At 41.1% G+C, this 26,463-nt stretch overlaps 1 protein-coding gene across 5 annotated transcripts in view; it reads left to right on the plus strand.

The window, feature by feature from the left end:
* The first annotated feature begins 101 nt into the window (after positions 1–101).
* The window catches only part of GALNT11 (polypeptide N-acetylgalactosaminyltransferase 11), a 47,911-nt gene continuing 21,549 nt past the window's right edge, over positions 102–26,463 (plus strand). Inside the window, exons 1-4 of one of the 5 annotated variants that reach the window (XM_002188896.7) lie at positions 102–228; positions 16,310–16,642; positions 20,293–20,416; positions 21,782–21,948. In XM_002188896.7, the coding sequence (XP_002188932.5) occupies positions 16,348–16,642; positions 20,293–20,416; positions 21,782–21,948 (586 nt within the window). In that variant the 5' untranslated portion in view covers positions 102–228; positions 16,310–16,347. Of the gene's footprint in view, positions 229–6,667; positions 7,210–7,304; positions 7,780–14,462; positions 14,610–15,512; positions 15,538–16,309; positions 16,643–20,292; positions 20,417–21,781; positions 21,949–26,463 lie in introns of those variants that run through there. The other 4 variants (XM_012571371.5, XM_072925307.1, XM_012571372.5 and 1 more) reach the window with 4 other exon arrangements.

Genomic DNA, 26,463 nt, shown 5'->3' on the forward strand with positions numbered 1-26,463 from the left:
CCCCTCACAGCTCGGCAAAAGGGACGCCGGACCCACCCCCGCAGCCCCTCGGCTTTTCCCTCAGGGCTCGCCATGTTCTCCGGCCGCCCCAGCCCCGCCCGTCATGGCGGCGGAGGAGGAGGAAGAGGAGGAGAAAGGGGAGGAGAAGGAGGAGGAGGCAGCGGTCACATGGCGCCAGCGCCGCCACAGCGGGCGCGGGGCGGGCGAAGGGGCGATGCCACCGCCGCGGTGAGTGCGGGGCCGTGCGGGACACGGGCCGCGGTGGCGGCGGGAGGGGAGGCGGCCCCGGCGGGGGAACCGGCGCCGGGCTGAGGGGCAGCCCGGGGGTGCGGGTCGGGGTCAGCGGCGGTGTCGAGCTCTCTGTGCACGGCGGTGCTCGGTCGTAGATTGGATTGGATGATCTCAGAGGTCTTTTCCAGCCGAATTGATTGTGTGGTTCTGTTTTCCCGCCTGCCCTGAGGCAGCGGCTCCTGAGCCCCAGAGGCTGCCCCGGTTCGGGTCTCGGGTGAGGTGACAGCGGGAGGATGCCCTGGCCGGGTCCCCCTTGCTGGGGGCTCCTGCTTTATCCTGACCCCGGGGGGAGACCGAGGAGCTGCAGCGGGGTGTGCTACACAGAATGGGATAGAACGTAATTACTGTTTTATAGTCTTTAAATGCATGTGAAGGAGCAGCAGCAGCCCGCCTGCAGGTAGACTGAAACTCTGCAAATCTGACCTGAAATGTGAGGATCGGTGCGTGTTGGTGTTGCTGGCGCCGCTCCGTTCATTGATTCGTTTGTAGGGCGAGGTCAGGCATTGCTTTTTGGAGCGCTGTGTGACCCCGTGAAGTATTAAAGCTTTCTTTCCTTTATGACTGGGAAATTTATTTTAAAACCGTTTTTTTCCCCCTCTTCCCCCCTCCTGCTCCGCCCCCGTCCTCCGTTCCCCCCTTGTTCCACAGTATATACTTATATACAACACTGAGGCTTCTCTCTTCCTTTTAGCAAATGTGTGTTATTCTTCGTGGCTAATCTCTAGTTCTTCTAGTCAGTTCATTATTGCCATGTGATATTTTTCTTTTGTGTGTGTGTTAAAGCCTATAAGGAAAGCTGCAGCAGAGCATGCTGAAGCAAATGGACTGTCTCAAAGTTACTTGCAAGGTAGAATAAAGGGTCCCTTGCTTGCAAGAAAACAGATGGATCTGAATAAGCCACTAAAAGTCCTGTGCTGCTGGCAGTGGGGGGCTTAGCAGGTCAGAATTCCCTGCTGTAATGTAGTACTGGAAGCAAACATTGTGTTTAGAATCCACCTTTCCAGACAGCTGTTTTACTTTTGTTCAGCCTTAAAACTGCTGTTGAAAGTAATTAGAACACTGATGCTGTCTATTACAGCATCTCTGCCAAGCTGTATCCTGAGTTGTTTTTAATATCTATTGCAGGACAGCTGCAGTAGACCCTACAGGACTTTAATTATGTAATTAAAGTGCAGGCCCTACTATCCCAAAGGAAAAAATAATATCTCATGCCCTGGCTTTGTTGCTGTTCTGTAAACAGTGTTTTCTTCATTTGGTCCGGGGTATTTGGAGCTTTGCTTTCTGTTCAAAGGGAGGGTGAAATCTCTTAGTGCCAGCACAGTAATTGTGCAGGTGGGTAGGGTTGTTAGCACTCTCTTAACATGCTTTGTTTTTCCTTGGAAAATGTATTTCAACATAAGATCAAATCCATTCTCCTTTAAAAAAGGGTAGTGCGGTAGTCTGTAAATTACATTAAGTAATCTTGCATGCTTTATGAACTAGGATATGTTTTTTTTTTTTTTTTCCTTTCATATAGATGTCATCTTAATAGGAAACTATTCTTGGGTATCTCTGATTAGCTTTAGCTGATCCAAATGCAGGCTATGCCCAGGAAAGGATGGTGCCAGCTTCTTCCTGCCAGTATGTTTCTGCCATGCTACCCCATAGAGAAACTCTAAATATGTGAAATAGTCCAGCTGGGATTCCTAGGCCTCATTTTAGAACAGCATAAATGTCTAGGTGGTTCCAGATAAGAGGCTTTTGATTAACAAGCAATTGGCCTCCCCTGGTAGAGCTCTCTCTGAAGAACTGCATGCCTTCTGCATAAGCTTTTCCCCATCCCTGGGTAAGATAAGCTCCTGCAGAGTTTTAGGAGCTCTTGTGCAGCAGGGAAGGAAAGAAATAACAGTGCAGCTTTAATGAGCCTTCGTCTCCCAGCCTCAGATGAGGATGCCAGCAGGAAAAAGTGGCATTTGTTCTGCTGGAAGAGAGTCTGACTGCAGATTTCAGGGCCTGTGGCCTGGCTTCTACTATCTAATCACATTCTCAGAGGATGAAAATCAATACTGCAGGAGTAGCACTGGACAGAGTTCATGAAATGCTTCTGTGTGACTTTAGTTTATGAAAATTGGTGAATCTGATAATTTTCATAGTGATGTAAAATAACAGTAGGTGTGATTGAAGCACTTCAGGTGGTAGAAAGGCTGGAAGCAGCAGGGCAAGGGGAATAAAGATAAATTATTGGTATTTTGAAAATTTATCTACAGAAAATAGGCTTCCTCACAATAAGTGATGGAAAACTCAAGTTTTTACTGGTAGGTATAAGGTGTGCCTGTGGTGTGAGGTCACAAGTATGAGGTTAGAAGTGTCTGAGCAGATAGTAAAAGTGGGGATTTGGGATCTTCCAGTGAGAAAGAGCAGGGTACTGTGGGGGGTGAAAAGAACAGAGGCAGGATGGGTTTTGGGTGACATTCCTTGACAGTCCTGTAGGACATTGCAGTCAGAGCAGCCAGCAGGCTGAGTTTGGCAGTGCGGCAGCTGTGTGTTGATAACTTGAACAGAAAAGTAATGGGAGACTTCTACTGAAAGGAAAAAGTAAAACTTCCAAGATTGCAGTCATTCCTTACTGTGACTGTTGTTTGTCAACTTCCTAAAAAGTTGCATCTGCCTGGTAGATGATACTGCAGCTAAAGGTATCCCCAAAATCAAGCAATTCCTTTGGTACCATTCATTTTGGAGAGATAGTACTTGCTGTTGCAGAGTAAAAGTATGTTCTTCTATTTCAAGTGCAGAAAGGAATTTGATTTTCCCTTCTCAGAGAGTATTACAGAGGTGAAGTCTGTTTGAATCCCTATTAGAGTGTGGGAGGCAGATAAACTGTCTTCTTATCTAAGGTTTCTTTTCAAAACATATGGTGGTTTATGGAGATGGAAGCATCTGCTGTTGCAGCTACTGTGTTAATGTATAAAGTACTGTCAGTGGTGAGGTCTTGGCTGTTCAAGCAGGGTTTTGTAGCAAGAGTAAAAGCATTTGTTCAGCTCTTTTGGTGTAAGAGTTGTATGAACCACATCCTTCAGCCACGTTCTAGCATGTTTCTCATATGAGTCAGCATTGTGTAAGAATTAGTGTAAATGTTCTGTTTGAAAACTCTGTAAAAACTAGAAATATGCAGCAGAAAAGGTGGAAAATTAGGAAGCTGATTGTATTGTTTCATTCAAAAATTGACTTCAAGCTTACTAAATTTCAGATCTTTTAATGTAGGAACTTCTGAGTTTATTCCCTGAGATCAAAATATGTGAAAATATGCTAAATCTGTAGATTAAATAACTGATGGTGTTACTGAGATGTAGAGCATGGATTAAAGTGCCTGTAAACATGTGTTTTGTGTGTTGTATCTCAGCCCTTTCTTGTGCAGTCTGGCTTGGCAGCCTGGTCCTTTGCATATTTGAAACTGGAACACAGTGCTCAGGGGTGAATCAGCTTTTCCACTGCTGACACGGATTAGAGACCCCTGATGCAGGATTTGCTGCTGCCTGCTCTGTGCTTTAGAGGGGGAGCAAGAAGAAGTTGTGCAGGCCAGGGAGGAGTCCAGAGCTGCTACCCCACAGTGCTCACAGGTCTTTGATGTCTTTGTGGTTAAAGTTCAGCTGGGAGCAGATCAGCTCTCGTGGTTTTCTGTCTCATGGCAGTAGTGGCATTGCAAGTTCTGCATTTCTGGGACTGAAGAGGTCTGTGACTGACAAGTTCTACCTTGCCAGCTTTGCTACAGAGACTGCTCACATTCCTGCTCCAGCCTCTCTTGCCATGGAGCAGGACAAAAGTAACTCCTCTTGCTGCTTGACAGGGAAGGAATATGTGCTTGAGTGGCTGTTTGGGGGGTAACTGCCTACCTGAAACAACTTCTTGACATTCCCAAGACTTCAACTACAGAGACACTGCACCATTTAAGAAGTCAAATTTTAAACTGACAGGCTAAGCTAATAAACTTGCAGAGGCATGCTGAAAGGAAGGTACCTCAGTGAAGGGTTGCTATGTGCCAGACTGATTTAAGCAAATACTTAATGAATATTAGAGGCATGTTCGTGGAGGTCTTTTTAGTTTGTGTAAAACCATCCAAATGTTGCTTGGCTAAATGGCACAGATTTTCTTGTGCAGGCAAGAATTAAATTGGATGCTTTAAACCTTGGAGGTGGCTTTAATTAAAACACAGACACTTTTCCAGGAAGCACAAACTGTCTTGTTTTGATTCAAAAGCACTTATGAATCAATCTTTGTAGGTATTTTGACTATTTTGCCAGTTCCTGAAGCATAACATCAAGAACAAAGGATGCCACTGTCTCTATTGATACATCTCATATTTGTTATTGAATATGTTTTCTAGAAGTATTTCCTTTAGTTTTTCATTTCCTGAAATACCTTAATTTTGTCAGTTAGCATGAATCTCTTATCTCTGGTGTCAGCAGCTGTTGAGGCTCATCACCTCTGAACCAGGAGATGGCCAAGTTCTGGATTGCACATTAACCTTCTGTGCAAGCAGAGTGTTGGGAGGCATGGTTCCTACTGAAGTGGGAAAATGTATTTTTGATCTGCTATTCATTTTGTTGCAACATCCAGGATTTCAACATCAAAATCCTGAGTATTTTTTCCCGTTAGAAACATTGGCAATAGATAAGTAGAAGAAAAGTGACCAAGAGGAGATGGAAAAGGAGTGGTCCACAACCCTTTCCTCAAAGGGATTTCTTGTGAGAAGGAAAGACTGAGTCTGTAAGATCACAGAGAAGGAATGAAAGACTAAGAAAATTAATTTTTGGCATCACTTGTAGAAGTTTGCTGTCCTTACAGGCAATATGCAGTCGGTTTTTGCTAGTGACTTGTTTTAATCCAACAATTAAGGTATTTTCCCTAATGCATGAGGAGAGAGCTGAGACATTGAGTTGCTGAGAATCTCATCAAAATCTGCAGCAGAGCAACACTTCAACCAGAGTGTTTCTTGGCTTGGTCTGGTACCTGTCCTGGTGCAGTCAGTGAGTTGAAGAGATAACACAAAGTAGGTTATATATAAATACTTAGATTTCCTCTCTTTTGTTACTGTCTAGAGACATTTGTGAGGAGATAAAAAAGGCAGAGAGAAACCTATGTGCAGAAAATACTTTAAACTTCTGATGAGAACATGAATCCAAAGCAAGAAGATTGCAGGGTCTTGGTTTATCTCAAAATTTCTTACTGGGGAAAAATGGAAGTTTCAAATGGCATGTACTGTGGACTCTCTGCTAAAGCTTGGAGTGAAAAACTCCAAGTGATGTTTGTTTCTGGACATGAGAAATGCAGATGAACATTAAGTTCAGCTCATGCTTTTAGTATTTTGTCACTTCTGCTTTTTTAAACAATGGCCATTCCCATGGAAAAACCCAGGACATGGTACATTGAGGGAATCACTAAGTGCTATCCTTAACAGCATTGAGAAATCTAACAGGGTTAAGAACTCTGAGCAGTTTAGCATGAGTTAAATATTTTCCTATTAGAGGCGATCTAAGGATTTAAACTGTAACTTGTTTTAACCTTGTGTCTAATTTGGAGATTACTTTTCATCTACTGTTTATATTTTTGTTTGTTTGTGTTTGTTTTTTGTTGTTTGGGTTGTTTTACTCAAATCCTTATGCTTATATCAATTACTCAGGCTCCATAAAGATGTTTGATTCTGGTCTGACTGAACCAAGTATTTCCATGTAAATTCCTGCCTATTGAAAAGGAAAACTTTGCAGAAAGAGAAATGAAGTAGACTTGTATGATTTATGAGGGATAGGCACGGAGGTCTAGGAATTCTGTAATGTGAGGCTGCAGGATAAGGTGCAATGTAACAATTCTCATTTAGGCAGTTTCCAACTCTCTAGTACAAATAGTAACATAATTGCAGCCATTTTGCATTTTATACGAGTTCAGGTAGAGTCTTTGGAAGTTCCCAGTGTGAGTTGGCAGATACCTTTTGTATAATTTTTTGTATCTAGCTGTTGATATCAGAGTTCTGCACAAGTGGATGGTACATGTCTTCTGGGAGCTACTGCAGAACCTGTGCCACGTGCAGTTTCCATGGTTAGTAGTCACAGGTTTAAAACAGACTGGTCAACACCACTTTTTACCACTGTCCCACTCAAAAGTCCTTCAGTGAGGTCTGTTTTGTTGACAAATTTGCTGCTGGTTTTTTTTTGTGGGTTTTTTTTTGGGGTTTTTTGTTGGTTTTTTTTTTTTTTTTTTTTGGTCAGGAGGGTTGCCCAAGTGATGTCTGAATTTTTTTTTTGGTAATTCTTTTTAAGAATTAGAAAACGTGTTTTCACTTTCCTAGTAAATGACTGGAAAAAAAAGCCCAAAGCACTTTTGATGAAAATTTCTGAAAATGAACAGAAAACATACCTAGAAAATTTCTGTCAAAATGTGGGAATCTTTTGAAGTTCCTAGTGATTTGGAAAATGAGAACTAAGGGAATTTTTATACAACTTAATGATCATTTTCTCTAGCATTACTGTGGTCTAGTCATGATGAAGAACGTTACTGATTGATTATGTGAGTGGCAGGAAGATGACCATTTATACATTGCCAAATCCATGGATTGATGTATGGATCATGCATCAGCTGAAAAAATATAATAAAAGAGATGTGAAAAATAATTACAAGGAGAAAAATATACTGATGATTTTGGGGCAGTGAATGCAGCCAGATGAGTATATGCAGCGTTGGTGTCCTCAGACCCATCCAAACTGGCCTGTTTTCCTGGAGAAACCTGTGCCTGTTACCCTATTCCCAGTCAGGACTTGCAAGCAGCAAAGTGTTAAGTTTCTGGCTCAGCGGTTCATTGTTCACTGGGAATGAAGACACCGCTGCTGCTGCAATGTGCTCTCCCTGTGTAACCTTGCTCTGCTTTAGTGCCGACTCTTCTGGAAAAAGGTGAGGGTTCTACAGTTCAGCTCTTCCTGTAGAAGTGTCATTAATCTAATTATTTTGCATGAATCTGCATTTTTGTTGTATTTTGGTAAGCTTTGCAGACACAAAATGTGAGGAACAGCTAAGCAGATTTTAAGCGTTTAGAAAAGGTATTAAGCAGCTTATTTGTGTGTAGTTGACCTTGTGAGCTCTCTTACATTCTGCATTTGTGTATAAAGCTGAAGGGTTGTTAAACTAATATTTAGATGCATGGATCTGTAATATGAGAGAGGTGCAATAAAGAACAACTTGTGGGGTGTTTAACCTTGCTGTTTTCTAAGCTCTGTGAAGAAGGAGAGGGCTGTATTACTAAATGCATTACAGCTTTCTTTGGAGACACTGTGGCTTCTTCCAGAGCTGGTTTTATGGATGAAAATAAAATCTTGCTGTTTGAATTAGAAGAAAGTATTTGTCAGCAGCAAGAAGGGCTGAAGGTATTTTTAGGACTCCAGGAATGGCATGACATGTATTTGTGAGCCAGATGGCTTAAAGGAACATCCAGCCCAGCAGCCTGAGTGTTTGTCAGGGGGATAGGTAAGAATTTCTTTCTTAAAATAGATAAGAATTTCTTTCTTATAACTGTGCTTTGGGAAATAAAAAGCTTTCTTTGGAGGGGAATGAGGACACTGGAGCAGCATGAAACTGTGTACTGTATAGCACTTATTTACCCAGAACTGAGAGCTAGGATTTTGGTAAGCTTGTATTTCTAATCCAATAGTTCTTGTTTTCTCTAATCAGGCTGCACTATTATGTTACTTTTCCTGATGCAATGTTGTACCACTGGTTTTAACTAAACCTGGTGTTCTTTTCAGCTGTTTGTTAACATGAGATCCTGACTTTAAAAAGTTTTTCTTTCCAAAACTTGTAACTGTTTTTTCCATTAAAATTGTGTCCTTAAATTAGAGCCCTTGTGAGATACTCTCACTTCGTGGAGTAATATGTGGGGAGAAAGGAATCCTTTATCAATTAGGAAAAACCCCAATATGTTTTATTGTTGACAAAGATGTGGAAGATGTTACTGCAGATGATACTTGAACATTTATTTAAGGGCTCTTTTTTTCACAGGAATTTCACATTTTTATTATAAAAATGCCAAAGTGTTTGCATACACTCTGGAATGGCAGCCTGCTAACAGCTTTTTTACTGGAGTTGAGAAATTCCTTGATAAGCAAATTTATGTTCCTAGAGGAGACATTTCAATGTATAGTTCACAGATTCGAAAATGATATTATGCAATATTTAGACATCTCTGGTTAAAGCCCAGAAACTGAAACACAAATCAGTATATGAGTGAGTCATTTGATACTGGAAAAATAGTGAGGGCTGAGAACATAAAGACTTAACTAGATGAATTTTTAAATTAGTCCTAAAGCACTTAAAGCTTTTCAGACTTCATATACTTGGAGTATAATTTCACAGGTATTCAACAATTCATGCAGTTAATCTATGTTTCTTTCTTTTATCTTTAAAATAGAATGAATATTATTGGTGTTTTAAAATTATCTGTAAAGTGTTGCTCAAGATTTTGTGTTCATTCCAGGAGGATTTATTTTAGGTGGTATGACATGGATTTGTATATCTGTGCTGAAATGACTAAACTGTTGGCTCTCAAAGCTTTGAAAGTTGAATTCAGAAGGCACTTGCAGAGGCTAATTAAAAATAGATCTTAATGTGTCATCTCATTAAAATGAATGGGAACAGTGGTCTTATGCAAGAGGACAGTTGTGGTCCACAGGATATTTCTGTGAATGAGTGTTGGTGTGACTGAACATTAACATGATTTAACTTTAGTCTTTTTTAGTTCTTTCTTTCTTTCTCCTACCTTGCACCTCACTAAATAGCCTGGGTCTGTTTTCTTGGTAACATCCCTGTAGGTAGCAACAGGCTGCCATTTTAGTTCTCATCCTAAAGCTGTCCCTTCTGCAGGCTGAAGGAGCCCAGCATCCTCAGTTCTCACAGGGCAAGTGTTCCAGCCTGTGACCATCCTAGTGGCCTTTTACTGACCTCACTTCATCCAGGAGAAATGTCTGTCTTCTACTGGCAAATCGGTCTCTTCCACCAGGCAGTAGCTGACAGAACAAGAGGACACAGCCTTAAGCTACGTTAGGGAAGGTACAGGTTGGATATTAGGAAAAAAAAATAAACTGAAAGAATAATAAAGTACTGGAATTGTCTTCCTAGGGACGTGGTAGAATCACCATCTCTGGATGTGCTTAAAAAAAGACTGGACATGGCACTTGGTGCTATAGTCTAATTGAGGTGTTAGGGCATAGGTTGGACTTGATGATCTTAGAGGTCTCTTCCAACCTCATTATTCTGTGATCCCTCCCTGGGTGCTGTCCTCTGCCTGTGGTCACAGGGAGCTGTGGAATTGCAGCCCTGGCTCAGCTGCCTGTGCTCCTGGGGGTCCATCCCTGAGCTCTCCTTGCTGCAGGGCTGTGCTCTGGCTCGGGCTTAGCCAGACCTTGGCTGGTCCTTGTCTGCAGAGCTGTTCCTCAGCTGTGCCAGCAGCCACAGAGTTTGTCTGTCCCAGGTGCAGGACTTGGCATTTGTCCCTGCTGAATGTCATCATTTAGGTTCCTGTAGGCCCAGCCTATCTTTCCATACCTGCCTGTATTCTGTCAGAAAAAGCCACTTAATTCATAAAGTGCAATTACCCATCCTTCTGTAAGGTCAAAAATTAATGGTGGTTTTTAATGAAAAACAAACTGGTGGGTAGATTCAATTTAGTGATAAAACAATCCTGCAGGAGGGTTTTTAAAGGAGGAGTTAATTTGGCTTGATGCTTAGATTCTGGAGCACATAAACCACTTTTCTTTGGAAATACCTATTACTTTTGCTCTGTATGTTCAGTGGATGTTGCTCATAGTGATGTGTGTTGGATCTGGAGCAAAAGCTGCTCGAGGTGTCCCTTTCTCATCTTTGTGGTCCATTAGCTGTGACTTTCCCTGAAGAGAGAGAATATAATGGAAAGGTTGCCTGAAAAAAAAAAAAAAATCATTATTTATTTGCAAGTGTAGAAGGTGTGTGAATGCATCTTTGTTTGTGGGATGAGTGTGTTTTATTGCAGTACTACTTCTTCCTAATCTGGCCTCTGTTTGTTGCACTGTCAATGCTGTTGTTTGCTAGTGATTCCACCAGTAAATTGGAAAGCCTGTTCATGGGTAGCTATAACATCTCGGAGGCCAAGAAATGTAGGAAGGGTTAAGGCTATTAAAAGAGCGAAGTTGCATTCATGAGTAGTGTTGGCTTATATTCTTGTGTTCTGTTCTCCAACCCCCTGCAAAAAAAAAGTAAAAATTAGAAGCATCTATAGAAAGTCATGCAGCAAATTATCCTAATACTCTGTAGAAAGATAAAGTAGTTTAATATATTTTTTTTGGTAGAATGCTCCTTAAAAATGAAGATTATACACATCTGGTCCTTGCCTCAATGTAGTTCCAAAATACACAGGTACTCTTGCAAGGGATCTGAGTAGTATGAGTTGAGTATCTGTCTTTTCCTGTTTTTTTTTTTTTTGTGGTTTTTTTTGTGTTGTTTTTTTTTTTTTTTTTAAGAAAAGCTGTTCTTGGAAAAACTACAAGCAGACTTTAAGGTTTTTTCAAATAATTTTTACTCCTATTTCAAAAATCTTGAGGTTAGTCTGATCCTCTGATCTCTGACAAACATGAGTTCTGGCACAGTTATGAAATATCTACTCATACCGTGTGTTTACTAAACTGCTGAGGTTAATCCAAGGAGATGTCAGTGCCTAAGCAGTGGCAGGTCATAGACTCTGTAGCAAATATTGCTCTTTAATCCAAAATATTGTGGATTGTGGTTGACATTTTTTGCTTCCTTTAAAAATATCCAAGGCAAACACATTAGGCCAGTGTTACTGAAAGCTGCACGAGTTTCTAACAATGAACCCTATGGGGGGGAACACAGTTGTATCCTTGTTGGGCCAGTTATTAAATGAATGTAAATGTTCCTGGGCTTGATGTATGAAATGAATGTCATGGTGGTGGTGTAAGGCTGCTAAAAGAAGCTGCTGTGACATGAAAAGCCTATTGCACAGTGAGTGCTGCAGCTCAGATCTGTCAGGGGGGTTCCTGGAGAATTTTTCAGCTTTGTGATTGATTGAATTTAAGAAACTTCTACTGAGTTACTAATATTTAACTCTTGTAGTTCTCTTAAAAATCAATTATTTACTACTTGTGCAAGGAACTGAGAATTATGTACTGGAATTTGTGGAAATTAGAGAGCAGTATTTTACTCCGGGCATTTCTGGTATGTGGGTCTGCAAACTCAATTCCAAGGCTTTGCCAAAGGAAAACTGTCATGCAATAAATATATGACAGTCAAAATAGAGCAACAAGAGAAAGACTGAAAGGCTGACTATTTGGTTAGAAATTCTCAGAATACTGTTCCTTTCAGTCTTGGTCTCTTCTGAGCTGATGCTAATGGAGGCAGCTTCTAAGATATGTTTTTTCCTCTCTTGGCCCCAATCTGGATTGTGATTTCCTGATGTAGGAGATAGTGCCACCTTGGATGAGTCGTGTTTGTCATGTTGAAGTGTCTCTTGGTCCACAGTACACCAGAGTGAACAGCCATGAACTCCATGCATCCCTAGGGCATGGGAATGAATGCCTGTAAAATACTTAAAGTGTTATCATTTGTTACTTGCTCTGGAAGCTCCTATTTTGCCAAGGGAAAGGAAATGCCTTCTGTTTATTCTGGATGTTCTTTACTACTTGAGTTTTTGGAAAGAAGAATTGTTTGAGCTATTTTTTTTTTTTTACTTTTGGCAGCTGTACTGCTTTTCAGAAATGAAGGAGAGATGCATGATAGACCCTCAAGTCTAGTCTCTTTCCAGGAAAATTTGTGAGGAACTGTATTGTGAAACAAATCTTCTTGCTATGTTTAAATAATGGATTGTTCTTTTGTGGCATTTAGTATTTTTGTTTGAACTTGAATAAATAAGTAGAAAAGGGTTTTAACTGTACTGCCCAAATAGCAATTTATTGGTGGCTGGACTCAGTGTTACAGGATTGCATAAGTGAAAATTATTCTTATGAGTCTGTTGGTTATCTGAATAATGCAGTTGTACTTTTTTTAATTTCAGTTGTTTCTATCTAACGGCTCAAACCTGCCAGCTGTGCTTGCATTAGAAGGGCTTTAGGCTGTTGAGTTAAAAATACATATAATCTGTTTTTTTTTTCATGCAGCATTTATCAGGGCTGAGAAACATCCTAATACTTTGGGTTTGAAGGACATGTCCTTTGCATCTCCTGTATTGAAGTTTTCTCTGTTTAAGGGGGAAAAAAAAGCAAGGAAGAAATAAAGAAGGACTTGGCTTTGCTTAAGTTTCGAAATCCTGCTTGGAGAAACCAACTGGGAGAGGATAGATGTTTAAGGCACTCATCAAGATGTTATGATCATCCATAGGTTGAGACAGTTGTTGGGTAAATTGGCAAAATGTATTTTCTAGAAGACTTCACAACACTGGAGAGTAAAGGAGTTTGGACAGAGTAAGACTTCTATTCACTGTGTCTGCATGGAAGGAGTTCATGGATAGGGAGATGGCTGAGGTAAGAATCAAGGGTTGAGTGTCAGGCTCTGTGAACTGAATGTTTCCTCTTATATCCTTGTGCTCAGCTGCAGTCTCCTCTCCTTCTTCTTCACTTATAAAAGTGGTAATTTTTTGTTGCACACTGAAACGACTGGAGAGATTCTTGTTTCTTGGTATGTTGAGGAGGGGCAGAGATACATTCATGTGATTGTGCTTTGTATGCATAGAAGTGTAGGGCTGGAAAGGTTCTCTTGGTTCCTCAGGGCAGATCCCAAGCAGGACTGATGTGTCTGAAGACTTGGAAACCTCCTCTGGCCTAAAGCAGATCTGTAAGAAGGCAGTCAATTTAAAACTGTCTAAAACTGGAGTGTGCAGCTCTGACACTGATTATGACTCTATTTAAATGGTGGAAGTGGTTGAAATCCAAAGGACGGTGTTTGTGTAAATACATATGTGTTGGTGAATAAAGTAAACTAAAAAGTCTCGATGTGCTTTTCATACACAGGGTTTTTAACTTTTTTTCTGTTCTGCCTTCAGAACGGTCTGCATAGTGAGTCTGTATTTTCCTGACAAATAAATTACCAAATGTCTTGGTTGAATAGCAAGGTACTGAACAGGCACGGGCTGAGCATTGTGGAGATCTGTCATTTGATTTAAATTTGGTATTTCAGTATCTTTATAATTTTACAAAATGCCAGAATAGTGAAGGAGAGGAAAAGAAGGTGAAGCAGATCTAGCAAATATCCAGTGGAAATAATACTTGGTTTATTTAGCTTTGGTTTGCATTGATTACTTTTGTAGCGGTAGCCAAGCATGAGCTTTTCGCCTGGTTAGAGATGGAGGGTATGTACAGCAGTGTCCTCACTCTGGTGATTAGTAATTTATCCCTTCCTTTTTAATCTGACTGTGCCTGATGTCAGTCACAGCAAACTTTAACCTTGTCATGGTGGGAAGTGCCACAGCAGCAGGTGTAGCTCTGACCTATGAAAGAGATGCAAGGAACTAGGGAAATATTTAATCCATCAGGAATTCTGCTCTGTGTGCCTGTCTTCTGACTGTTACCAGAGATAGAATAGATTGTTTTTTCTGTGCAAGCTGCAGTGTAGATGTATCCTTAAACACTCAGAAATGAGAAGGTTCCTTTTCTGTTATAGTAATTTTTATCTTACTAGAGCAGTTCTGTTCCAGAATGTCAGTGAATGTTAGGATTGTCCATCTGTGTTACCATAGTGAATGGAAAAACATCTCTAGCAGTTTTTGAGGAGCAGTATGTTAGGCTTGGACAAATCTTACTGCAGATGACCTTCTGGTGGCCACACAGAAAGAACCTGGCAGGCACCCAGATCCCCTTTTATAGAGAAGCATTAATTGTCTGCAGACTACTGAGCAAGAAGAATTATTATAATGAGAGGATGTAACTGTTTGTCTGCTCTTGCTCCTCTGCAGCCTCACATGCTTTTTCTGATCCAAGGTTCACCTTGGTGTGGCTGTGTTAGCACAGGGCATGAGGCACTGTGAATTGGTCATCTGTACTTCTCTAACTGGTAAACCTATTCTGCTAGCAAAAATGAGGATTTTCTTTGATCAATTCTGCCCCAGAGCGTTTGATGCCTGCCTAATTTCATGGTTTTGCAGTTAAGCAGTGAGATTTCTGTGTGACTGTGTTAGAGAGAGAGCCTTTTTCACAGAGTGCAATTCATCTGTATGCACAGGGTCAGCCTGAGATTTAAACCCTCTCTAAGACCTTTTTAAGCTCCTTGGGCTCAGCTGCTCCGTAGATTGTTGCCTTGCAGAAGTGAGGGAGTTTGACATGGTAAGAACAACGGGTAAATTATTTTTGCAGAGGGTGGGTTTTGGTTTTTTGCTTTACTCTGTGGATATTTTATTCTTGGGAGATGATGACCTGCTGCAGTTTGGGAAATATAAGCTTGAATTTTGACGTATATTCTTTTTTGGATGCAATTCACTAAGGACTCAGAATTGCATTGCCAAACTAAATGGTGTCTTTATGATGTTCTTTGGAATCATTAACAGCTTCTACCTTTGTTTAATAGTTTTCCATGTTGAGAAGGAATAATTTGTTTGTACTCATAAATGTTCTGGTTTGTTCTTTACCAGACTGACCTAAAAGCTTCTGGTAGTTTCTGACTTTTTGAGTAGTTTGAAAAATGCATTGGCATAAATGATTGACTCCTACCCCAGTATTTGCTTTCTTAAAATAAAAGTTTTGCTAATTAAAAGGTAATTAAATTATTTCCTGACTTTTTGTTACTGTGGAAATACTTTGTTTTGGTTAGGTAGTGATGAAAGAAATCAAATTATTTGAGTCAGCATTTTTCCCCCTCAGTTTGAGGAAATGATCTGTATGGTTTTTAAGGCTGCGGGGTTTTTGTTGTGTGTTTGGAGGTTTTGTTTTGTTGGTTTTGGTTGGTTTTGCTTGGTTTCTTTTGCAGGGTGGGGGAAGGGTGTTGAACATTTTTTAGATTTGGGGAACTCCAGAAAGACTATCCTGGCCCATATTTAACTTATGGGCCAGTTCTCCTGGCCCATAAGTTAAATATTTTCACCAGCTTCATTTGCTTCACTTCATAGTTTTGCTTATGCAGTATAGCTTGGGAAAAGTGTCTTATGGATGTCTAAAGTAAAACTGCTCTGGGTTGCTTCCTTCCAGCTCTAGATGGTCATCTCCTTCAGGGACTATGAAAGCTTTTCTGGAGTCTGCAGAGGCCTGGAGGAATCCAGTAGATTACCTTAGAGCTTTTCCTTCTTTTCCTATCCCATCTGTCTTCTTTCTGTGGAGAAGATTATCTGTAAAAGTGACTGTCTTGGTGCTGTGCGTTGTTCAATTGCATCCCATGTTTTCTGGAACTCCTGGGACATTCATGAGGGTGGTTTTTAAATTTGGGGCAAGAAGAACTGAATCACATAGCTTTTTTGAGTCTGTGCTCTCTCATTCTATGCTTTAGGATAGTAACTGAGCTACAGAATTGGACACATGTGGACCTACTCTTGGGCAACTGGCTCAGAGTGGCCCTGCCTGAGCAAAGGGGTGGGACTAGGTGGCCTCCGGATGTCTTTTCCAGCCAGAACAATTCCATGAAGAATTAATTCCCTGTGTAGATATATTTAATTATATCTCTACATTATATACATTATATATCATGTTTAATTCAAGGCAGGAATACTAGAAATATACTGTTGTTGAACAGAGATAATTATATAGCTATTCTGAGGAAAATTAATAATTTTTACCTTTAATTGTGGTGTGTCACTGGGCTCTTAGTGATTGTTTGCTCCATATTTTAATGCAGTGATATCCATATTAAATGTGAAAAAACGGTCATGTTTACTTTTTGAATGGGACAGTTAAAAGGGATTTATTTCTTTTAAAGTCTGTGCCTAAAGTTTAAGCTCTAAAAATCATTTAATGGAGGAGTAACCTATTGAATGTATTTTGCAATGTATAATGTAACAGGCAGCACTCTCAAAATGTGTGTTTTTACTCTTTTCCAGGTAACTGAGAATGGGCCCTCAAGGATGCTGAGTCTACAATGGGAAGTGTCACACTTCGCTATTTCTGCTATGGGTGCCTCTTCACATCCGTGACCTGGACACTTCTGCTCTTTGTTTATTTCAACTTCAGTGAAGAGCACCAATCCTTCAAGAATGTGCCCGTCAAGGGGCTGGAACCTCAGAGGCCATTTCCAAAAAAATTCTACCCCCGTTTTACACGGGGACCAGTTCATATACCTGAATTGCAACAGAAAGATAATAAGATAGGAAACTCTTTTGGAAATCATATCCAGGATCCAGTAAAAGGGGAGATAGAATTCTCTCCTGAAATGGGTAAGTGGTTTTTAGTGTTGGTGACAAACTTGGTAAAACAACAGGAGAAATGTGTTTTTGGTTGTTTTTTTTTTTTTTTTTTGCAGAAAACTATCTCAGGGGAAAGTGTATAATGAAGAAGTTTTCTTTGTTAAAATGCAGGTGGTATTTGTGGCTTTCTTCATTAGGAATTATTTGACATTTATTCTACAGTGCTTAACCCAAAATACACTCTTTCTGACATTTACATCTTCGCTGTGTAAGTGCTGATGAAGACTGGGTTAGAGCAGGGTCTGCCCTTGATGAACTGAGCCTTGCTTTCAGAAGGTTCAGTATGTGCTTGTTTCATATCTTACTCCTGTTTTAATTGGGCTCAAATACATAAGCTTTAATTAGCTTCAGAGAAACTCTACTTATATGCAGTAATTAAAAATAGCTTGATATCAATGAACAATGAAGAGGCCCCATTAATTTGGTAGGAATATGCTTGGAGTATGACTTAATCTACCAGAAATTCATGTGGGACAAACTTAAAATGCAAGATTGAGATGACAATGGTTAGAGCCAAATCCTGCTTACTTTGTATTAGCAAAGGTCTGTGTGTTTCATCAATGAGGTGATTTAGTTTCGTGTTCCAAAATAAAATGCTTTTTGTATTCTAGTGCTTATAGCATATTCATTGCTGTGTTTAGATGTGCAAGCAGGCACATTGTGTACTGGCTTAAATCTTATTTGAGTCTGGAGGCAGAGGTGTTGTAGCAGAGTGTTGGGGTATTGGTTTCTGCTGCTGCTTTGGGAAATACAGCACAGAAACAAACCTTCAGCCAGGGTCTGATGCTCAGATCTCAGTGAAGTCCCCTGTCATGACTGTGGACAAATGGCAAATTATGAGCTTTGTGAGTTTATAGAACTTTACCAAACTTCACTTTCTGCGTTGGTCATTAGATCTGTGTGAATGTTAGAAAAATGGCAGTTCATGTTGCTCTGTGGCATCACAAGTGTTTTTCAGTTCACTGCAAAAAGCCTGAGTGCCAAGTGAGGTGAAGGCCAGTCCAGAGGTGGCCATTTCTTTCCAACTATTCAGTCTGGGCCAGGGAAGAAATGGAGCTTTTTAACTGCGAAGTCCTTTGATCTTCAAACCAAGTTGACTGGTTTGGTTGGTGAAAGCCAAGGGAAGAAGTTACAGTGCCAGGATAAATTCTACAGGAATCATCAGGACACAGCTCTTAAGATGAGGTGTTGTAGGAAAGGGCTTCCTGCAGTCTGTCTGGGGTAGGACAGGGATAAAACACAAAGCAAAAAAGAAAATAAACTAGAAATTGGTGTATGATAGTAAAAATTAAACTGTCATCTGGCAGGTCAATCTGTCTTTTCTTTTTTCATTAATGTGTGAGAGCCACATAACACTGCTTACGTAAAGCCTAAACTGAGGTTTCGATTGCAAGCCCCTTATTTTCTCCTGTCTGCTATTTGAACTGAAATCATTCAAGTCTTTTGCATGCGTTAGATACTGTTCTTCATGAGGTGGTTTTAAAAACATTAGCACTCTTTGAATATATTAATAAGATCAAAAAAATGTAGTTAGTGGTTGGCTATGGATGGATTGTAGAATGAAACATTTGAGATGTGTTTTAAGCTGATGCTTGGAATGAAAAAACACTTTAAGGTGACCACAATATATTGTGCCACTGATTATGCCAGAATAATGTAGCTGGGTGCCTGAACTGACCAGCTGGAGATATTCCTTTGGGAATGGATGTGGTTCATTAGGGGACTGACTGACCTGTTTAGACTGCTGGGGCTGGAGGAGTGACACTGCCACTGTAAACCTCATTCCTACCTGCACAGCACAGCTCATCCACAGTGGGAGCGCTCAGCCTGAGCAGCACAGCCACAAGGCACTGTGTGGGTGTGTCCCATTTATCTCACAGACATTGCTATCCAGCACTTCCCACTTGGTCCTGCTCAAGTATCAGGGCATTTACTCTTGAGCTGTTTGATTGTGCAGCTGCATTGCCATTGCTGAACTCAAGATTAAAAGCCACAGGGTGGTAAATGTCAATGGTAGGAATGTGGATGGAATTCCCTCCAGAATGTCACCTGGTACCTGTGGGTAGACTTTGTCATTGAGACATAGCTGTGCTCCAAAGGCCCAGAGGGTTTACTTGTTTTGAAGCTTTTTTCCATTTCAAACTTTTTAAATTACTTCTCTTTTGTGTTTAACTCAACTCATCTTCTCCAGGCTTGAGCTCAGCTGGCTTTTGCATAGCTGGTGAAAACTGGAGAGCACGAGGTGTGGAGACAGGCTGAGAGGATTGAGTTTATTCTGTCTCCAGAGTGTATGGGATTATGATAAGAAATTGGAGCGAGGGCATTTCACTTATGGAAGAGGAAAAGCATTTTCAGTGTGATGGTGGCCAAATGCTTGAACAGGGAAATAAGAGGTTGTAAAATCTCCCTCTTTGAAAATACTACTGAAGGCTTTAAAAACTTGACTGCACTGGTTCTGAGCAACCTGGTCCAGCAAAAGCTGGACCTGCTTTTGGGAAGGAGATTAGGCCAGGTATCCCTTTCAATCTGAATTAGTCTATGAATGTATGAAATATGAAATATTTTCCTAGAAGTGTGGTAGCATGTAAATGAGGAATCCTCTTGTTCACTATTTTCTACAGGTTTTGAATGATATGGAGATGATGGGCAGTGTGAAAGGAGATAAGTTACATGATCCTTGCTCACTTCCTGTACTGGAATTTCAGTACAATTGCCTCTGTAGCTTGATAATAACTGAGAGGTGACAGGCATCTCATTCTGTGCAGCCAGCTGAATAGAGACAGTAAAAAATAATCACTCTGCTACCTGAATTGTTGCAGAAGTGGCTAGAGGCACAGGTGGTGACAGACACCAGCTGTTTTTCCTTTGTGGAGTTGTGTGAAGTGCCACAATTCTGGTTCTGTTCACACTAGTGAGTTTATGGCTCAGTGAGAGAAGCCCATGGCACTGAGTCAAGGCAGGAAGGATGGCATTTGAAAATTTCATCTTGGCTTATAGCAGTGTCCTAATACCAACAGTTACTTCTGCCATACTTAGTAACAGTTGCCACTTCTGCTAAAATAATCAATAAACAGCAACTCTGCTGGTGTTTTACTTGCTGTCAAAGTCCCAGGTGAGATAAACAGAAGTTTACAGTTCTTGCATAGCTATTTTTGTTACCACAGACTTCAAACTGCATGAAACAGGATCTGCTATTGTGAGGATTTTTATACCATTCTAAACGTATTTACTCACTCAAAAATCCCATTACACACCTGTCACCTGTAGGGATAGATGCTGATTCATTGTGTGCCAAAGTCTATCCTCTGTTGCTTGTTTAATGTTGGTTTTAGGTGGTGCTAAGAATTACAGGCTATATGAGTGAAGGGAGGCAATAAACACAAAGGAGGCAGCAGTATTTGGGGAAGGATTTAATTTTATTACAGCTGCAAGGGCTCATAAGTGCTGCCTGTTTGTGAGAGGGAGCAGAAATAGTTGCACAAATACACATTTTGCAAAACAAGAGGGATTTTTGAGAGCATAATGGGTTTTAGAAGAAGTTAAATCACGTTTCAATCCTTGATTTATTTCAAATTATGTTTTTGAGCCTTTTAGCTGATCTTGGCATGTTTCTTTTGCAGGAATGATTTTTAATGAAGAAGATCAGGAAGTGAGAGACTTGGGCTATCAGAAGCATGCTTTCAATATGCTTATCAGCAATCGACTGGGATACCACAGGGAGGTGCCTGACACCAGAGATGCAAAGTATGTGCTGATTTTTGGAAAGAATGTGGCATAGTTTCATGTGCTCAGTGGCTTGTTACACCTGTTGCAGTATTTACTATTTTTGGTATTTCTGATATTTTGGTATTTCTGTCATACACTGTTCCATCTCCATGTGTTGCTGAAGGTGGATTTTTCAGCTATTTAACAGGAGTGCTTGAGGTTAGGATTTCTATTCTTTGGTCTTTTCTGTCTTTTCTTACTGAATATTATTTCTGGAGATGTAATTTTTTTTTTTTTTTTTGGTGAGATGCTAAAGGTACAGATAGGCTGTGCACTGCTCGGAATATTTTCTATTAAAGAATAGATATTTTTCTATAATCTACTTGGTGCATATAGGGGAGGAACAACTTAGCTCTGTAACAAGAATAAAAACTCCCAACACTGAAAAATAAATAAACTTGCATAAATGTTTCTAGTGGTTTCTCTGGTGTGGGTGAATGTAATGAATTGTACTTGCTGATTGAGAATTGAGCTCATTCTAAGTAAATGAAAGCTTTTCTAGTATATTTCTGGGGTTTCATTTATAATTTCTTATTTTGATTGGATCCCCCCATGTCTGCCACCTTCATATGGCATTAATCTGTGATACTTAGCCCTATTAGAAGTAGGGACAAGCTTTGAAAAGAAGAAGAAAGAATGATCTTTTATTTGAGTGGGATTCATCTTGCAGATGAAGATGCTTAGATAACTGCTTGTTAGTCAGTTGTCTCTGCTTTTATTATAATTAGCAGAGATCCAGTCAGTGGAGTTAATGAAGCATGCAGAGCTCTTCAGCTGACAAAACACACTTGACAGCCTTAGGGTGAGCTGAACACTATTTAGACTGCGCTGACAGCAGTGACTAGACTTCAGTGTCTTAATCTACCCTCTGAATCCCAGTGCTGGTTGTGTAAATAGGTATTTAACACCAGTGGAGGTTTTCTGGGATATCCAACTCTGTCTCCAGCAGCTGGCTAATAAAGCTGTGGTATTTTTGTGGGCCTCATGTCATATTTGAACTGTCTGAGCTACCTGAGGGGTACTAGACTGTTTTTACAGCTGAAACAAGCCCTCACTATCTTCTGTTGTTTCTCTTGAGGATCTCTGGTTCTTATTCTCACCTCAGTGCATGAGTTCCTGTTTCCTAACAAGCAGCAGTGTTAACTATGAGTGTGTGTTATGTGGAAAGTAACTTACTATGCTGAGCCCTCCTGTAGCTGTTACGTGTCTGGGCTCATTATGTTCACATTAGGGGTTCTTCCTACACATTTAATGTTTGCTTGTTATTTGGGAAGCTTCAGCAGTGACCCAGCTCTGTGGAAACCCCTCTGTAAACAGTGACAAAGACTCTCTGCCTGTTTGCAGATGCAGAGAGAAGTCCTACCCTGCTGATCTGCCCTCTGCCAGTGTTGTGATTTGTTTCTACAACGAGGCGCTCTCCGCCCTGCTCCGCACGGTGCACAGCGTCCTGGACCGCACCCCTGCCCACCTCCTGCACGAAATCATTCTGGTGGATGACAACAGTGAATTGGGTGAGAGACTCTTTAGGAATATTACACTACTGGGCCTTCCTGGCCTTTATTGACTGGATAAAATTAATTATGGAAGTCATGGTGTAAAACCAGTTTGTACTGCAGCCCGTCACCAGAGTGCCAGCCAGTAGAGATGTGTGGTGTCCAGAGATGCCCAAGGTGACATCCTTTTTGCCACTCTTGCCATTTTACTGAGCTTTGTATAATACAGGCTTTAACATTCAAAATCAGGTTTTGAAGCTAATGATCATACAGTCAAAGAATGTTAGGGGGCTGCAAGGGACCTTAAACATCTAGTCCCAACTTCTGCTGCCGTGGGGAGGGACACTTCCCACTAGACCAGGTTGCTCAAGGCCCTATTCAGCCTGACTTTGAATGCTTCCAGGGATGGGGCATCCACAGCTTCCCTGGACAACCTGTTTCAGTGTCTCACAACCCTCACAGGAAAGAATTTCTGCTTAGTATCTAACATTAATTTTCCCTCTTTCAATTTCTACTCATTACTCCATATCCTGTCACTAGTCCCTGGTGAGTCCCTCTCCAGCTTCCCTGTAGGGTTCCTTTGTGGGAATCCAGGGCTTCCCTCTGGCTGCCCTGGCAGGTCTGGGACCCTGGCAGGGGTCAGGAACCCCCCTGGACAGAGCCCCCAGAGACACTGTCTGTGATCTCTGTCCATGGAGAGGATGAATTACAAGCTTTGAGTGTTTGATAAGAGTAATAATTAAGTGTGACACGGGTGCAAAAGTAAAATTTTAGGTTTCTCGATTAGGGGTTCAGAGGGGACAAGATGGAGGAAATTGGGTGTGTCTTGTCCTTTTCCACCTTCTTCATGCCCTCCATGTTTCACTGTGGTGTTGGCATTTTTCTGTTGGTTTAGGCTGGGGACACACTGTTCAACGTAGGTGACAGATATTGGCACGTTATTGTAAATCCAGCACAGGTAGTTTCTGGTATTTAATGTTTGTACCATCCCACTGAGGGCAGAGCCCCACACGCTGCCCTGCAGGACAGAGCTGCGGCAGGGCAGCAGAACATGTTAGAGATAAACAGAATAAACAGCCTTGAAAACAGCACAGACGAATTATGGCTTCTTCTTTGGCAACAGGGCAGAAAGACAGAGACTTTCTACAATCTCGGAATCACCAATACCCACAGATTCCGACATTCCTTCAGATACAGGAAGGTTGCAATAATGAGGTTTCCACACAACCTTCTGTTCTCCAGGCTGGACAACCCCAGTTTTCCCCTGCCTTCACAGGGTGGTGCTCCACTCTTATCTCACCTCTTGCACACACTGATGAGTGAGGGACATGAAGCAGTTGTTTGTAGTTTGAGTTTTCTTAGCAATTCCTCCCTTGGGCTGCTGAGGTGCTCAGAGCAGATGACAGAGGCCACTACTCGCTGTGAATGCATCTAAAGGGGCTGGAGGCAGTGCTGGCTGCCGTGGCGATGGTGGCTGTGGCACGATGGAAACAGTGCCGTGTTTTGTATTTATTTGCTCAGCATTTCGGAGCGGCAGCAGTGTGCTGTGGCCCGGGCTCAGCGTGGCTCTCCAACAGCCTCTTGTGGCCACGCTGGGAGCGGCTCTCCCGGCTCTGGGAGCAGCCTCTGCTTCAGCAGGCATGGGGGCCCTGGAGGGGTACATTCTGCACAGTTGCTTTGCTCCTGTTGAAGGATTGCTGCTTTTTCTCTCGATTGACAGACAAGGCAAAGACAGACACGCAGTTCAAGCATTGCTCTCAAAAAGCCTTTCATGTTGGCCCTTCAGAGGCCAAATGCCTTTTGAGGAATGTGCCAGCATAGCAGTTCTTGCCAGCATGACTTTGCAGGTTCCCTGCTCACCTCTGTTCAAGTCCACATCTTTTTGCATTTAAAAAATCCCTTTTAGATTGTATTTTTATTGCATACAATATATATATATATATAATTATAGAATTGTATATATAATTATAGCTCCCTTGGTCTCATTGTTTGGTTTCTCATTTAAGGTCTCACTTGCTCTTAAGAGACTGATTAGGTATTTCTGGTGTAGAATGGCATTCTCTTGTCAAGTTGCTTTCTCTGAGGTCAGCTCAAATGTCGAGATATACAAGAGAGAACAAAGATCAAACACTCTTCCTTGCTGATAAGAATGTGTAGTAATTAAAAGCTTGTTTTGTTTTTTGTGTTCTGGGAACATATGCCTTGCTATAAAGTGTCTTGTCTAATTTGTTTTGTATTCAGAGCTTGCCTTACTTCAAAACTCAGTCTTCTGAATGTGAGGGTGCATTTGATTGATGCCTGTGTTGAGGCAGTAATACCATCATTCTTCTGGTCTGTTGTTAAATTGAAGCAATTAGTGGATTTGAACCAAATCAAGTTCAAAACATTCAAGTAGCTATTTTTGTCTTTCTGGCTTCAAATGAACTTGTTCTGAGGCTAAAGGCAGGAGGAGGTATTGTTTACACAGAATTACTGCTCTTGATGCTAATGATCCTATGTTTCTGCTGCTGCTTAATTTTAATTGATGGATTCTTACAGCAGAAGAAAGGTGGGGACTGGGGATGGTTTGGGACCCGAGGAAATGGATAAAAGCTTTGGCTGTGTTATGGATATCATGAGCTCAGGCAGATTGCTTGATCTAAAGATTAATATTCCTTCCAATGCCAGCTTTCTGAAGCAGTGTTCTAGGTGAAATTTTCTCTAGTTCTTCACCTGCAGATATGAGAACTATGGTACACATCAGTGCTGTTGTGCAAACCTTGGGCCTTTCCACCTGGTTTTGCCTCAAAAAGCTTCTTAGACTCACTTATCAACAGTTTTACTAGCCAAGCAGGCATTGCTATGGCTCAGCTGAGCTCACTGTTGTATTTTTTTTTCCATTCCCTGAAAGGCAGGATTTCTTTTTCTGGTATGACCTCTTTCTCCCTGATTTAGCCTTAACCTGTTGTGAAAAAGCCTGAGGATGAGTTTTGAAGGCTGTCACTGGAGCCATTCTTCTGTGTAGGAGAGATTGAGGAACAGAAAAGGAGCCAATTGTCTGCAACTCAGTACTTTAGAACAGTTTAAAATAATAATACTCCAGACTCCCATCCTAGGGCTCATTTTGCCGTTGTTGCCTAGATATGGAAGAAGGTAATGCCTAAACTAATTTTTGAAGACTGGCTAAAAGGGATCAATTCTCTCTTTGAAGGAAAATTTCTCAGGCTGGATTGAAGCAATTTTTTGTGTTGTATGAGAAGTAGTCAGCTTTCCCAGTGGACATGAAGGTGACACACAAAAACCCATCAACAGCAAATATCTCAAAATGTGTCCGAGACAAACGTGCCTGTTAAGAATGATCTGGGATATGGGCACAGTTGCCAGCAGAATGCCATTTTTTGTGGGTCAAAACTCTACTGACCCTTCCATTCCTGCTCAAGCCAATGTTGTGGACCTGGTTTAGCTCTTGGTGTGGATGTGACATCTTTTCCTTTCTTTTTTTCCCCTATTCTTTTCAGAAGTTTGCAGATGTGAAACTCCTTCCTTGCTTATTTGCCTCATCTGCTGTAAGAGTTGAATTTGATAGCTTAGCTTTTCTGCTTTGTGCTGTCCCATTGTTTCTGCAGGTGTACACTGTTCTTCTCTTGCTATAATTAATGGAGTGAAGAATGAGTCAAACAGGATTTTTTTTAGGTTTGGAAATCTGCCCTGCTTGTTTGGGTATCTCATTTGGGTAGCACTTTTTTTTAGGTTATTTAATGAATTTTCTAGGAAATTTCCCCTGAAAACATTTTCTCTATTGTCTCTGACATATGATGTCATTATTCTAGACCAAGGGAAGGAATTCCTGTGACCCAAATTAATTCTGTCTGTATCTCCCCAGAGAGTTTCCTTAGTCCTGGAGTATTCTCTAGCATCATACTTGCTGTGTGTTACCTTCTTACTTCTGATCCACCATGTTTCCTTGCAGTGCAAAGGCTGAGATCTTAACATTGGGAATGGTGTCTGGGAATCTCCTGCCTGAAAGTTCTTATTCCTCCTTAAGGTTACAGCTCTGACTTGCACATATATTCCCTTGGCATTTAATCTTGTTAACAGCAACTTTAATGTTTGAGCTGACATCCGTCAAAATAATGTTTATTTTGGCATATCCTCTGATGAAAGCCTATCTGCCTCTCTATACTAAGGTTCTCTATGAAGTCTCAGTTGGGTTTTTGCATTTCTTTCTCATTTTATATTCCTCTTTATTTCTCCATAAGCTTATTAACTTTTGCTTTTCCATTACTTCAGTCTTTATGTGTCCATCTTGTCTTCAGTAGTTCTGTTTCAATGTTAGAAACCACTGACCTTGGGTGAAAGAAGTATTGTTACTCTTAAAATTGCCATTGATGTTAGCTAAGTTACAGTAGTGCCCATAGACTCCAGTGAACTCTGCACTCCTTCAAAAGCACGGGCTTGCCAGCAGAATCTTTGATCCTTTTGGGTTTTAGAAAAGCAGCCAGCTGTGAATATTTGTTGGTATCTGTTGTTCTGTCAGTTAAGCAGGCACAGATA

The sequence above is a fragment of the Taeniopygia guttata genome, chromosome 2 (assembly GCF_048771995.1).
Source record: "Taeniopygia guttata chromosome 2, bTaeGut7.mat, whole genome shotgun sequence".
Classification (NCBI taxonomy): domain Eukaryota; kingdom Metazoa; phylum Chordata; class Aves; order Passeriformes; family Estrildidae; genus Taeniopygia; species Taeniopygia guttata.